At 40.8% G+C, this 16,319-nt stretch overlaps 1 protein-coding gene across 1 annotated transcript in view; it reads left to right on the plus strand.

Annotated features, from left to right (window-relative positions):
* Nucleotides 1–16,319, plus strand: part of Negr1 (neuronal growth regulator 1) — a 742,197-nt gene that overhangs the window by 496,966 nt on the left and 228,912 nt on the right. Inside the window, exon 4 of the mRNA XM_059266497.1 lies at nucleotides 5,089–5,220. Coding sequence (XP_059122480.1) covers nucleotides 5,089–5,220 — 132 coding nt within the window. The remainder of the gene's footprint in view (nucleotides 1–5,088; nucleotides 5,221–16,319) is intronic.

A 16,319-nucleotide genomic window follows, 5' to 3' on the forward strand; every position in this document is an offset into this window, starting at 1 on the left:
AATGATCCTTGAGCCTCGTTGGGTAGTTATGTGGTATAGATGTTTCACTGAGGGCTAAGCATTCTGCAGTCTGATGTTTTCTTCACTTTGACCAGTTACATATTGGTGTTAATCACCATTAATTGCAAAAAGAAGCTCCTCCTATGAAGGTTGAGAGATGAATTATCTATGAGTGTAATCTGCTAAATCCTTGGGAGTTGGTTTAAAACCATGTCCATTTAGCAGAATAATAAAATTAGCTTCTCCCCTAGGGCCTATGATCTGTGTAGCCATAAGTTCTTGGTGCATGGTATGGGCTCCATCTTGTGAAGCAGGACTTCATTCCAAACAGAAGTGGTTGGTTACTCCATGATGTTCATGCCACTGTTGTAGCAGTGGACATAGCTTGCCAATCTGGTCTATACTGTAACTCATAGGGTTCACAGCTATGTAAGACTAGTGATTTCTTTTCCAGGAGCATGAATAGCACCTTCCAGCACTATGAAAGCTAGGCAATAGCGATGATGTTTCCAGGTCAGTTCTAGCTTAATTTCTCCACGTCCTATGACTTGAAGATATAATGACTTCAGTTACCATTCAGTTCTGGGTGGAAGCTAAGAGTGATGGCAATAGCCTGTAATATTTGATGATCTGTAGGACCTCACTGGTCAACAACCACAAATGATATAATCAATTCCTGGCATTGGGCTTATTATTTGTTAACCTGAGGTGTCCAGTGGGGACCCTATTACATGTTATATCATTTTACCAGTTTTATCAGAAAAAAAATAATGCTTCAAGGCTTGTTTTGCTTCCAGGTGCTGTTTTTATACTAGAAACTTTTCAGACCATCATATATGTGTATATGTGTATATACATATGTAAACTCGTAAACACACATGCAAGAAACAGGGAAGACTACATTGTCCCTGAGAAGTAACTCCAATGAAGTATAAGCTTACGGTCCTTTTAACAGATGATGGACAATACGTGTGTTTATTTAATTGCTGAGGTGATAGGAGAACAGGGCTGGTCATTGCTGTTAGTGTCTCCTGCTCAGCTTCTTAATTCCCATGTCTATTAAAGACCTGGATAAGGCAGAAATGAATCCTTGAGTACAGTAAACCATTAGTGTGGAACCAATCTCCAAACTAAAGTCTTTTGTATACCCAAGGCTATGTATTATAATAAGAGATAATGTGTATTTTACACTCATTGTGTGTCATACAATGATGTGAGTGATTTATTTGTATACCTCATTCCACAGAATGGCCTGACAAGGCAGGCTCTGTCACTGTCCTCACACATTACTTGTAGATTTAATAATGAGGAATGATGGAGCTGGGGTATTGTCCCACAAAATATGCCTCACATCCCTGACTATACAGTATGAGATGATGCCTGTAAGAGATGCTTCATGATCTCAAATATGAGATTGGATAACAAACTGCTGAGAAATAGCCATTCTTTTATGTGCAAATGAACCATTCTAAAGAAATTTACAAATTCATGGGGGAGTGTCATTGAGTTCTAGTGGCTGTGAGATTCCAACAGTACCTCTTTCTGCAAGAAACCCTGAACAAGTATGATAACTCTTTCTGAGCAAAGATTTGGAAACCATTTAAAGTGGTTCTGAAGAGTGGTTGTTAGCTATGGTCATATCACAATATTAAGTGTGTTTAGAGAGTTATAAGTCAGGGGCTCCCACAAGAGGCTTGAGAATTCCTTAGGGGTAAAGCTAGCAGAATGTAGATGGTCATGAGCCACAATGTGGATGCTAGGAACTAAACTAATTCCTATGCAAAACATCCAGTGCTCTTAACCAATAAACCATCTCTCCAGTCCTCCATTTATTTATTTATTTGGTATTTAGTATTTAGAAAAGTATGTCCCTATTTGTAAGAGATTATATGCAAAGTAAACCTTTTACCTTTTACCTTATAGTCAGTTCTTATCTTTATCTTGCAATGTAGTATTTAATGTTTGCTAGTCTTTGTTATCTTATAAAGGACTGGCAATAACTCTACAGGATTTGCTCTCAGCTGGTCACTTTCTGTCATGTCAGGATGTCAATCAACCTGACAAGTCTTTCAAAGATTGTTTTCCTTCTCCTTGACTGTGAAAGTAAAGTGGGGACTTCTTCAAATGTGGATTTTCAGTTCACAGGACTTTATTCTCACTTATTGTTATAAGTACTCATTCAATAATATTTATTAATTATGTGGTATGTGAGGATGACATGACAGCACACAGAATGAGCAGAACAGGAGCTTCACTGTTGGGAGTGAAGGCACCATGACCGGGGGGCTGCTGTTGTACTTTATATGCATCCCCATTGAATTTGCAGCTCACTAGGAGATGAAGATCATCACACTGTAGAAGTTGCTCAAGGACTGAGCAGATCCCTGTCTTGTTTAGGGTGATGGTCTTTGGCTTTTCTCTCTACACCAATTGAGCTCAGTCTTTATTTTCCACTATAGGGTGGGTTGAGCTGATTTGTATTGATGGACTGAAATGTCCTATTGAATGTTTATATCTTGACAAACACAGCTCATTATTTTCTAATCTGGAATTCAGTTCTAGAAAGATCAGCACTAGAACTGAGCAAAAGTGAGTTCAGAATAGACGTCTTACCCACATAAGGCAGACACCCTGTGCCTACCTATTATGACATGGAGAGTAGAAGCAACATCAGATTTAAAGTTCCAATCTTCAGGTGGGGATGGCAAAATGACCCTGTCGTATGTTTTCCTCCTGGAAGGCAGTTTTATATTGGGCTCACTTGACTGATGGCTGACTGTAGCATCCACTCACTGGCTGCTGTCAACTCAGACCTCACTCTGAGGCAGGATGAAGAAAGATCTCCAAAGTGGTTCTGTAGACTGTGTACCCCATGTCCATGCCAGGGACACACACACACACACACACACACACACACACACAGTAGGTTTGAATGGCATCTCTGGAGGAATGTAAAATGGTGACATTTCCACACATGACATCCTACATTTCTTCTCAGCATTTGTAATATTTATTATGAACCTATTGCTTCTCATATTTTATTATATTTATTGATCCTGGTATGCATTTTTTAAAAAAGCTATAATGTTATCTTCTCCTGGGAGGGCAGGGAGCTCAAGAGACATACCCTTCCATGAAAATTTACACAGTGATAATGGTTAAATATGAGGAAAGGGGCATTTTCTTCAGTGGTGCAGCCACTGATTGTGCACATGCTCCTGTAAACAAACTCTTACCCACATCCTATAAACAACCCTAATGAAATTCACTAGGTCACACAAAGCATGAAAGCAGAAGTAAGGATTCCTGCAGAAGAGGAAGGAGATAAATAGGGATGGCAGAGGGGCAAGAAAGGGTAACAGGGGATGAATATGATCAAAATATATCAAACACATGTAGAAAAGTGTGTGATGAATCTCATTGTCATGTATAATTGATATATGCTAATAAAACCATTAAAATGAAAATCAAAGATCTGTTGTGTTTATCTCTAACCTTCAATACTTTAAAGGCTAGTGTTCTCATTCCTGGTATGGTTAAGCACTAAGAACTAAAGAGCATGTGTTTAATTACTTGGTTAATGATTGCGTGAACCTTGACCATTCAGATAGGTTGCAATGTGTGCCTGGTGTGGATGAGGATTTGTCTACCAAGTTTCAGTTGTTTTAACAGAGGGATTTGAGCCTTTGAAACTGGAGTTGTGAGACTAAGACAGAAAAGGAGCCATGGGAAAGAGCACTGTGTCAGTGCATAGAGTGAGAGACAGGGCCACAGTCTTCATGACAAACGCTCAACATGACTGGATTACAGCAGTTTGGATTGTGAAGTTAACTATTATTTTTTAGTCTTACATCCACAAATAGTTTGTCAGGCAACTAACCATCTCAGAGGTTTGACTCTCACCTGCAAATTGAGAGCAACCTGGTAAACACAAAAAGAGTTGTGTATATTCAAAACACTGTGTCTTTTATTGGCAGTCATGGTCATTTCAAGGGCAAACTGTGATGGCAAATACTGCCCTAGGCAAAACCCACAGGGGGATACATTAATTGACATGCATTCTAGATTTTAAAGGCTGTAACTGAATTTGCTTAGATTTATTGAAAGTGAATCCCATTAACTTCCTAACTTCTGGGTCATTGTATTTCTTCTGGAAGGATGGCAGCATGAAGACAAAGGCAGCCTTGACTTTGGGAAATGCTGGTTAGTGGGAGAACTCCTTGATTGCCGGCCTCTTCTGTAGGCACTGAAATGTGAATGCATCTCACAACCAGCTAAAGACAGGAGGGAGGACCCCCACTTTAAGCACCACAACATCTCTGTGGAGACTCTAACTGTCAGGACCCTGGCTGTCCAATGACACTGCTTTTATTTGAGTACAAATCCCATTACTGAAGAAAGGAGTCTTGATCTCCAATTTCATTAACTTGGGGATATTCTTCCATCTGTGATTATGACTTTGTATTGTTAATCTACTGTTATTTTTAGTCAAACAGAATGTTTTCCCCAGAATAATGAAAAATAAAGATAATTTGGTTTGTTTGTATAACCACTTAACTCTTAGATGAAAGTCATTAAATGTTTTGCCTGAGATTCACTGGGTGATTTGCATATAGCATTTACAGTGCGACTTGCTTGGGAGCATTGGCAATTTTGGATGGGGGCTCTTGGCACTGGTTTTATAGACCTGTGTATTTTCATCAAGCCATCTGGCTGGAAACCATGAGTGGAGGGAAGGTTCCCCCAGAGAAAAGTAACATTAAGTTTGGGGAAGTGTCCAGCTGTGATTTTACACTGTATAAATGTCAACATACATTGGTGAATTCTGTCCACACTGCAAGGACATGGTTCAGGGCCGTGCCATGAGAAGGGTTTAGAGACCACAACTGATTAAGGAGAACATGTGGTCATCCTATTCTAGGGCCCCTTGTTCTGCTGTTGCTTTTTATTCCCGCTGAGTTTTCTGTTGCATATGGAATTGTCTGGTTAGCAATGTCTGGTAGGAACTGCTAAGGCTATTGTTTTCTTTGAACGAAGCTTGTGGCAGCAACAATTAAATGTGCTGTATATCTTCTGTTATTGTTGTAGCAAAACCATTTGAAAATGGACAATATTTGGACATTTATGGAATTACAAGGGACCAGGCTGGGGAGTATGAATGCAGCGCAGAGAACGACGTGTCATTCCCAGATGTGAAGAAAGTGAGAGTGGTCGTGAACTGTAAGTCTCTTCTGTTTTTCATCATAACCATTGAGAAATGTCTGAACTTGCTGTGGCTGCTTTACGTCAAGGTGTCTTGCTGGTCAGTACCTTTACCTAGGTCAGACATCTGTACAGCAATGGCCTCAGCAGATCCCAGCAATAGTTTGAGTGATGAACAGACTGAAGTTTTCCAGTATGGTCTTCATGCCCATCACTCTAAGTGGTCTCACCCTTGTCTCTAAAGCACTGTACACACATGCTGTGCCTCTTCTGGGTCTCACTTGGACACCAGCTTCTGGGTTTCACTTGGACACCAGTCCTGAGCTCCAGTGTACAGTACTTGATCAGACCTGGTAGGCACAGATAGGAAGCATTTCACACAAAGACAAGAGTAGGGTGGTAAGGCTTAGTCAGATGGATGATTGAATTCTATTGAGCTTGGAAATACTGGAAAAATTAATAAATCATTTTCCCATAAACACTATCATTGTGAAGTTAAGTATGAGTTAGATGTACACAGAGTCATCAACACTGTGACACCACACCCATTTTCAAGATGGAAAAAACAACAGCTGAAAACATTCTTGACCTGTGTATAAAGTTGTCTTTACTTTTCCACAATGTACCCTAAGTCTTTCCTTCAATTTTATTTTTATTATTTAATTTTTCAAAGAAAGTACTTTAAGGATGAGAGTATCTTACCCAAAATATATACAAGGTATATCTTCTGTATGTTTTCATTCCATTTATGTACTTTTCTACATATGACCTTTGATAATGTTTGTGTAGTATTGATAACCAGATCACATGGAACTGTTCTAAAATATGTCTATAAACACTAATGACAATCATCAGTTACTTTATGTGAACATGAATCTTTCAGTCTCATGAGACAAATGCTAACTCTAAACAGCCCTGACATCCAGCTACCTACCAGAGCAGATCATTGTCATCAGCCAACATTTGTCAGCTGCTGATCTACACACTTTGGGAGAAATACCTCACTAAAATTGAGTAAGTGAACAGTGTGCCTGATCAGGAGGTAGTTTCTGGAAGAAATGTTCAGAATTCTGTGAAGAGAAAAAAACAGAGCCTTGAGGAGCTCAAACATTCCAGCACCCCCATATCCCAGCTGAATCAGCATCCCACAGCTGATGCCTTGGAGGTCAGCTTTTCGATAAGTTCCTAGATTCTTGGGACTTTTTATTGCAGAAGATTTCCACTGACTTTCAGGACTTTCATTGCAGAGAGTTGTTATTTAATCCCTCTGGAATTCAGGAGTGGAAGATAACAAACCAGACAAGAGAAGCCAGTGAATGTGTCACCCACCAGATATATTTGCAGATTTGAATTTTACATGGTTGGGATGGAAGACACAATTAAGGAGTGAGTACAAAGAAATCAAAATATAGTCAAAGCTGTCAGTGAACAAACACTGAGCTCTCGATGCGTCCACTCTGGGTCCACCCGGTCTTTAAAAAGATGTCTCTGATGAAAACCAGTGGCTGTGGAGTAGGGGAATCCCATCCCCTAGGATAATCTTCTCCTTTCTCCTCACAGTCCTGTCTACCCACCCCACCCCAAGTTCATTGTCACTAGACCCTTCATTCTTCTGTATGTTTTTCTAGACAAATAAAAACTTCAGGCCTAGTAAGAAACTAAATAGAAAAGCACTTCATCCTAACAATGTTACCCTCTAAAAGTCTGTGTGGGGAGAGGGATCCAGTCCATGCAAAAGAGCAGAGATGGGCAATCAGGATTCATAATTTAGAACTGATACCATCTGACAGCTTCATGGGCACTAGAGGAAGCAGTAACCAAAGAGAATTCGTTGCCCACCACACCATGATAGCAGGAGTACTGACAATGTATATCATTTTCCCCAGTTCTGATGACCACCACTAATCTGAAGACTGAGTTATTACTAACCACACAGTGCTTCATACCACAGCCACAGAACCTGGACTTAGGACACAGGATTGACAACAGGTCACCAAGAAAACCTTCCCCATGCATCAGGAGTCATGTCCTTATTACACTAGACTGCAACCAGATCTGCCCCTCACTTCACAGAGGCAACAGCACTGTCCCCCAGATTATATGGTTACAGTTAGTAAATTAGAAATGAGCATTCTGCCCTTAATGCATACAGAAGTGACAGAGGCCATGAAGAACCATCTTCCTGTCCATAAGGTGGAAGTGGGAGAATTTGTGAAAAAATCCACGGGCTGTAGAAGCTGAGTCAGTGACTTACTTAGTGTGTGAGGAACTTCAGAACAGTTAGGACAAAAAAAATCACTGGTCACCATTAAAAAAAGTCACATCAGGATGGAAACAGAGAATTGGGAAGAAAGGTGGGGAAATGCTTTTTAATTAACAATAAAATTCCTTTTAAAATAACTAATTTGACATAGATATAGCAACAAGTAGACTTTTTACCGGGGAAATAATGCTTATCATTTTAACCTTAAAGTGCACCTGACAAGATTCTTTAAAACATATATTTTTATTGATTTACAGAGCAATTAAATACAAAACAAAATCAATTTCCATATGGCTTTTTCACGCACCCTTGGTTTTGGTTAATCCTGCTTAGCCCTCCCTGTCTTAGCCTATCTCCCATTCCTTAAGGTATCACTTTCTCCTAAAGCTTTTTTCCCAATTTCTGACTTCTGCAGATTCTCCAGTTAAAGACACAGATATAAAGAACTGAAACTAAGACCAACAGATATGAGAGAATATGTGACATTTATTTTCTACTTTCAGCATTTACCTAAAAGTGCATTTTCCTTATAACGAAATAAAATTCCATTGTGTATATGAACTACACTTTCATTATCCACTCATTGGTTGATGGACCTCTAGACTGACTCCATGTCCTTTCTATTGTGAATAGAGCATCAGTGAACATGGATAAGTAAGTGTCTCTGAAGGTGGATGAAGAATACTTGGGCATGGGCCAAGGTGTGAGGTGGCTGGGTCACAAGGTCAACCTGTTTTTAGCTCTTGAGGGGCCTCTACACTGAATTCCACAGTAGGGTCACCTGTTTACACTCACAGGGAGTATGAATAAGGAATCCTCTTTCCTGTACCCTTGCTGAATTTGCAATGTTTTGTCTTTTAGCTCTCTCTAAATCAGATGTTCACAAACATCCCATGAACAATGTGCTTCACATCAGTTTTGTTGAATTTCATTATTTTCCAAGCCAATGTTGCACAGATCTGAGTACTGTTTGAGGTGCAGGTGTGCACAGTATAGTATGTGCATTGTGTCTCTTGGTTGTAATAAAGTTTCAAAGTAGTAATCTTGTGAAATTGTCCCTTCACATGCCAAAGACTAAGAGCTACCTGTGGATTTTACTGAGCTGACTTCAAAAAGGAAAGGAGCTAAAGCCCCCCATTTCACAAAATCCAAGACCCAGTAGAACTGTGTGGCAAGCAGACACAGAAACATACATTCCTAGTAAGATCCAGATACCCCTAGTAGCATAGGCGGCAGGCGCCCTCTCATGCATGATTGCTCACACACCTTGGCTTTGCACATGCACTGACACACAGGATACACATATACACACATACTGTGTGCATGCACTGAACTCCACTGGGAGAGTGGAGACACTGTTAACCCAGGTGTAGCTAGTGGATTTCTGTGTGGATAGGTTTGTTTTTTTATTGGCATTTGTATTCCATTCTCACTGACAGCTTAGTAGGTTCCAGGCCCATGTTTATTAATTATAAAGTAGAAGGCTGATTGAATTTCAGAAAGCCCATGGGTTGACCTGAAGGGGATAAGCAGGAACAGAACCAGGGAAGTTCTGGCCAGGAGAAGAGAAAACAAAATGTGGAAACCAGCAGAGTGGACTCTCTAAATAGAGAGAGGTGGAAGCTGATTTTACAATGAGGTTTGTAGCATGAATCTTAAAAAGTTCTTATTAATAAAATTAAACCTGAGCCAGTTATTGGGGTGAACACTGGAAGGTCAGAGAGACAGAACAAGCCACAGCTAACCTCATCTGGCCAACTTCTCAGCTGATCTTGTTTCCTCAGACTGGAAGCCTCTGTGTCCTCATGTCCGAATGGCTCTCAGCTGAACTGTGCTGCTCAAAACCTAAAAGCTTAACCAGCCAAATGCTTCTAGTTTCTGGTCTTCATGCCTTATATATCTTTCTGTTTTTACCATCACTCCCTGGGATTAAAGGCTCACTTCTTGAGATTAAAGGCTGTGTCACCATGCCTGGCTGTTTCCAATGTGGCCTTGAACTCATAGAGATGGAGGGATTTCTGTCTCTGGAATGCTAGAATTAAAGGTGTGAGTGCCACCATTTTCTAGCCTCTGTATCTAGTGGCTGTCTGTTCTCTGACCCCAGATAAATTTATTAGGGTGCACAATATTTTGGGGAACACAATATCACCACAGAGGTTGGTGAAAAAAGCTGGGTCCCAGATCTCAGGGCACAGAAGCCCAAGACACTGCTTTTCACTGTTGATGCTGGTACTGAGTAGCAGGGACAGGAATGACCAAATCTCTGTCCCACTAGAGGGGATCTTCTGATGGAGAGTGTCTTGGAAATGTGGTCCTTATAGTCCAGGAGAGTTCATAGAATTTTGTTAAGATTGAACATTATCAGATAAACTGCCTCCCATGACCAGCTGACCTCTGACACCCTAGGGAAGCTTTACTTCACCTATCTGAGTTTCAAATTCTATTTCTGTAAACTCAAAGATATGTATTTTATATGTGTGTATAATAAGTAGTAAACATTTTATACATACAAAACTGATAATAAATGTATATATATATATATGTTAAATTATATGAATATTTTGTAAATAAGAGTTTAATTCTCTGCATGTGTGTAGCTAGAGTTTTCCTGCCTGGCCCACAGTCAGGACAAATCTCTATCACCTGCCAGTCCCACAGCCGACCAAGTAAACACAGAGACTTATATTGTTTACAAACTGTATGGACGTGACAGGCTTCTTGCTAACTGTTCTTACAGCTTAAATTAATCCATTTCTATAAATCTATACCTTGCCACATGGCTCGTGGCTTACCGGCATCTTCACATGCTGTTTGTCATCGTGGCGGCTGTCAGTGTCTCTGACTCAGCCTTCCACTTCCCAGCTTTATTGTCCCACCTATACTTCCTCCTGCCTGACTACTGGCCAATCAGTGTTTTATTTACCAACCAATCAGAGCAACACATTTGCCATACAGAACATCCCACAGCACATGTGGGTGATAGTTATATAACTTGGTCTGTTTGTAGGGCCCCTAGCAGTGAGACCAGGACCTGTCCCTGGCATATGAGCTGACTTTTTGGAACCTATTCCCTGTAGTGAGATGCCTCACTCAACCTTGATACAGGAGGGAGGAGCTTGGTCCTGCCTCAACTTGATATGCCATGCTTTGTTGACTTCCATTGGAGCCCTTCCCCTTTCTAAATGGAGACAAGGAAGAATAAATGGGAGGGGTAGAAGGGGGTTTGGAAAGGGAACAGGAGGAGAGGAGGGAGGAGAAACTGTGGTTGGTATATAAAATAAATAAAAAGAAATTTAATAAAGGAAAAAAATAATTTAGTGTAGCTGGAGTTTTCTCCAGTCCCACTCAAGGCCACAACCACTCAGATGCAAGTAAACACTATATGGTCACGGTAGGCTTCTTGTTATCTAGTTCTTATATCTTAAATTAATGCATTTCTATAAATCTATACCTTGCCATGTGGCTTGTGGCTTACTGGTATCTTTACATCTTACTTCTCATGGTGGCGGTGGCTGGCAGCATCTCCTGATTCAGCCTTCTACTTCCCAGAATTCTCCTCTCTGCTTATCCTGCCTATACTATACTTCCTGCCTGGCTACTGGCCAAGCAGCATTTTATTTATCAATCAATCAGAGCAACACATTCACAGCACACAGAAAGACTTCCCCAGCAAATTGGTTGTGGAGCTGGGCATGGTGGTACATGCCTTTGATCCCAGCACTCAGGATGCAGAAGTAGGCAAATCTCTGCGAGTTTGAGGCCATCGTGGTCTACAAAGTGAGTTCTAGGACAGCCAGTGCTATACAGAGAAACCCTTTCTCAAAATAAAGAAAGAAAGAAAGAAAGAAAGAAAGGAAGGAAGGAAGGAAGGAAGGAAGGAAGGAAGAAAGAAAGAAAGAAAGAAAGAAAGAAAGAAAGAAAGAAAGAAAGAAAGAAAGAAAGAAAGGAAGAAAGAAAGGAAGAAAGAAAGAAGAAGAGTTTGGTTGACGGTGGAAAGTGAGGTCTATGTGGACCTCTTGCTCTTTGAACACGAGTGCCTTCCTCACTCATCGCAGCACAGAACCAACAAAAGACGCTGAACACAGTTGCTGAGTGACTTAGTCATTAGATTCTCCCAGTCCAATCATTCTGCAAGGCAAAAGAGAATTATCAGGTTTTCCTATAGGTTTTACATAGATGGTATATTGACCAAGTATGTATTTATTTATTTATTTTTATTCTTCTCTCACACATTACATCTTGACCACTGTTTCCCCTCCCTCCCTGATCCACTCCTCTTCTGTTCCCCCTCAGAAAAGAGCAGGCCTCCCAGGGATAACAGCCAAATATAGCATAACAAGTTATACTAAGTATAGGCACAAACCCTCATATCAAGGCTGGGTGAGGCAACACAGTAGAAGGAAAAGGATCCCAAGAGCAGGCAAAAGAGTCAGAGACAGCCCCATTCCAAGTGTTAGGAGTCCCACAAGAATACCAAGATACCATTTTGGTATCAGTATTTTCAAATGGATCCAATAAAGATACTCTGATATTTACACAGGGCTTTTGTACAGAGAGAAGGTACACTAATTCCATTTTATAAAGATAAGGCAGTTTAAGTATAGAGATTTTAAAACATCTAATACCTTTCCTGATCTCCAAGAACAAAATATATATGGGTAAAGAAATACATTAATTGACTGTAAAAATACAAAATTCAACCAAATTAAAGTGAAAAGTTATATGCATATGACTTTAGTTTTGGCAATGATGGATTCACACATTGACCATTTCACTCAGGATTAAAATGATTTAGCTCACAATTTTCAGTAAATGGAATTGAGTGGTCCTTTCTATTGCAAAATAAATAGTAAAGACATTTTTGGGTATGCTGGGAACCAAGCTTTTATCCAATATATCAAAGGTGCATATTTGTGCATAATTTTGCATCTGCTACATATTCATTTATGGAAATGTGCACTTTATCTTCCAATATAACTTGCTCCAAACATGTGGACTAGAATGTTCCAATTAGGTTGACTTAGTACAGTTGCTCCAAAGCCGGAAGCAAGGGGCCACAGGGTATAGGCAGTAGGAGAAGCTCCCGAGGAATGCAACCAATGTTCTTAGGCTAGTCATAAAGTTCTTCCCAAAACCTTGGGCAATTTATGCAGATGTCAAACTTATGACTGGAAGAAATTGCATCTGTCAACAGCTATCACCTTGATAGGGAGAGGACTCAGCATTCAGAGGCTGAGTGGAGTAAGGAACTACAGGCGTCTGCAGCAGGACACTGCGGGGGTCTGAATTGCTGCTTAGTCCTTTGGCCTTTATTTCTGCCTCTATAATAGTCCCTACTCATTTATGCCTTCTTTTCCATCTAATGATAATTTAGGCCAAATTGAATGTCCATTTTACATTATTATATTTACAGCTAATAAACTCTTATTTTTTACAGTCACAATTTGGGACATAAAAAATATGAATATCTCCCAATAAAAATACAGGTTCATCCATCATCTCTAGAAGGATTATGAAGGTTTTAGCATCTCAATGTTTCTATGCTTTCACTTAATTCTTTATCTGCTGGTTACTGTGATACAGTCAAGGGCTCAGGCTGAGACCCAGTCTTCAAGAAGTTAATTATACAGAAAATTGAGGGAAAAGGAGGGGAATATTTATAATTATAAATAGTTATTTATAATTCAGTGCAAGTGTGTTGCTACACCAATCCTAAGGTGCTAGGCGTGGCTGTTAACAGCATACCACAACTGGAGTGTCAAAGGGGTCTTGACCCTGAAGGGCAAAACTGAACTTGACATTAATGGCTCAGAGGTTAAGAGCACTGCCTGCTCTTCCAGAGGTTTTGAGTTCAATTCCCAGCACCCACATGGTGGCTCACAACCATCTGTAATGAGATCTGGTGCCCTCTTCTGACCTGCAGTCATACATGCTGTATACATAATAAGTAAATAAATCTTTTAAAAAAATATATTATTATTAAGAACAAGAAGGAGAATCCACCATGTGAAAGCAGCAACAGCAGCATGTGCTTAGCCTGACAGGAGGCAGAGGGCAGGAAGTGCCCTTTCAGTCAGCCTGCAATGGCCTGGCTGTAGGGCAGAAGGGAGCCAGCAGTGGGGAGGAAGACCACTTCCTCAGAGCATAATGGCTACCTCCCAGGCAGAGTACCTTAGAAGATGATGATTTCTCTGAGAAGCATGGAACCTCGGAGGAGACACAGCTGGGAGTTTGTGCATTCAGTAGGGATGCTTAGATCCAGTGCTCAGCTATCAAAGGAAGAATAACTTGGGGTGATTAACTATTCAGAGAAACATCTGCATATTAAGTAAGTTATTTACATGTTTTTATTTCCTACATCTGTTGGGAAGGCTTGGGAGGCTTCTGGTTTGTCATTGCAAGGGTAAAGCAGAGTAAAATTGCAATACTAAGAGCAAAACACAGGGCTGCAAGCTGTGAGCAGCTAAGGGGTCTGGGACCAACTGCAGAAGGTTTGGCAGTGAATGGCTAATCGCCCACAGGGAACATATTTAACAATAAATCTCCTCAAAAGAACAGTTTTTTAAAGAACTTAGAACTGAACTTTCCCTTTTCTCCTTGTGGAGTTCACAGTGGGAGAGGTCCAAGGTCATCGTGTGCATACATACCTGAAATGCAACTAAATATACAACTAAGGGACACAATTTTCCTGTTGAGGGAGACATGGTTGGCCCTTTGTTTTACACACTCAACATAACTGTCCTTAGCAGTGAGCATGAGGAGACTTTAAAAACAAAAGAGTCATTGGTTCATAGTTGAGGATGGAGACAACTCTAACCTCCCCAAGTTCGAGGCAGTAAAGGCGCAGGGTTCTGCGCACAGGATCTGTAGCAGGTCACCCCAGCCTTCAATCCAAGTCCTTCCATTGGCTGTTATAGGAACCAACTGAACTAACTGATCCTTTTGTGTGACAATTTATTCAACTGTGATATTGGGGTTATGGGAATTGACTGAGTTCATACACAATGACTTAGTGAATATATATTAACACCAAGTAGTTACACAATTGCCTGTTGACCAATAGGTTAAATAAAAATATATATGTTAAAAAAAATGTACATTCCTGAAAACCAGCTAAGTTCTTCCATTGAATGGATGGGTACAGTTAGATTCTGATAGTTTTAAAATCAGATCACAGTTGGCGCAGAGGGATTTGAAACCGAGCCTTAAAAAGCCTGACTTTAAGACTGTGGCTACCTTCATTGTAACTCCCTGGCTCCAAGGAAATTGAAAAGTGCTGTGGGATGGTTTGTATGTCAAGTGTGTTGCTGATTGGTCAGTAAATAAATCACTGATTGGCCAGTGGCTAGGCAGGACAAGGAGGAGAATAAAGCTGGGAAGTGGAAGGCTGAGTCAGAGAGACACTGCCAGCCGCCATGATGAGAAACAGCATGTGAAGATGCTGGTAAGCCACGAGCCATGTGGCAAGGTATAGATTAAAGGAAATGGATTAATTTAAGCTGTAAGAACAGTTAGCAAGAAGCCTGCCATGGCCATACAGTTTGTAAGCAATATAAGTCTCTGTGTTTACTTGGTTGTGTGGCTGTGAGACTGGCAGGTGATAGAGATTTGTCCTGACTGTGGGCCAGGCAGGAAAACTCTAGCTACAAATGGTGCCCAACGTGTTGGCAAGAGTTTCCACCTAAAACCTGAGAAAAAAGATTCTAAAATGGAGCTAAAAACAGTTCCTAGTTGTTTCTCTCAAGTTAGTGGCAGCCTGCATGTTTGAGCTACTATGACGGGTTCCTGGCGTGTGTGTGCTCGACCTGCAGTATGGCGGGAATGAGGCCTCTGCAAGTGGCACATTAAGCTGTGTGGTGGATTTAGCCTTTGCTAGTAAAAAAAAAAAAAAAAAAAAAAAAAAAAGAGGAGGTTCTGGGCTACACGCTGCTTTGATAGAAGCATAGACCCACTATTTCTGAGAGTTGATGGCTACCAGAGCTGGCGGAAAACGTACCACCGCCATGTTGGGAAGCTGAAATGGGCGGAGGCAGCAGCCATAGCGCTAGCGCGTTTCAGGCTTAGAAGGCTGCAGTTTAAAACAATAGGCTCAAGCTAATATAAAAAAAAAATAAGCCATGTAAAGATGGCTACCACACAGAGAATCTAGATTATGTTCTCTTTGATATTTGTAACTGAAGAAAAACATTTGATTGCAAAAGCTGTTGAGTTATGCCAAAATGTATATTTTAAAGGTACCTTGACTTCAAAATTTGGATGTAAGTATATGTTGCTTTGGAAAGGAGGCTCTGCTTTTGTTTCCACAGAAAGTAAGAGGCTATGGATTTGTTCCAGATTAAGATACATCAGGTTTGACCAGCCAAGACCCCCTGAAAGGTCTCCAACGACACCATGGCCCAGATGATCCAACATCCAGAACTGTTTCAAGGCAACTGGCTCAGACGATACACCCTCATGGACTACTCCATAATCCTAAAATATTCTTTGTGTCCCCATAAGATACAGCGCCCCCCTCCAGCAGGAAGTAGTAAGAAAAGCTACGCCCAAATTCCCAAATATACCAAGCTGACTTTGGAGACGTGTAAAGGTTAAAACCTTCCTTTTTAAGAAAAGAAAAAGGGAAGTGCTGTGGGATGGTCTGTATGTCAAGTGTGTTGCTGATTGGTCAGTAAATAAATCACTGATTGGCCAGTGGCCAGGCAGGAAGTATAGGTGGGACAAGGAGGATAATAAAGCTGGGAAGTGGAAGGCTGAGTCAGAGAGACACTGCCAGCCGCCATGATGAGAAACAACATGTCAGCCGCCATGATGAGAAACAACATGTAAAGATGCTGGTAAGCCACTAGCCATGTGG

This window comes from Peromyscus eremicus, chromosome 6 (assembly GCF_949786415.1).
Source record: "Peromyscus eremicus chromosome 6, PerEre_H2_v1, whole genome shotgun sequence".
NCBI classification, from domain to species: domain Eukaryota; kingdom Metazoa; phylum Chordata; class Mammalia; order Rodentia; family Cricetidae; genus Peromyscus; species Peromyscus eremicus.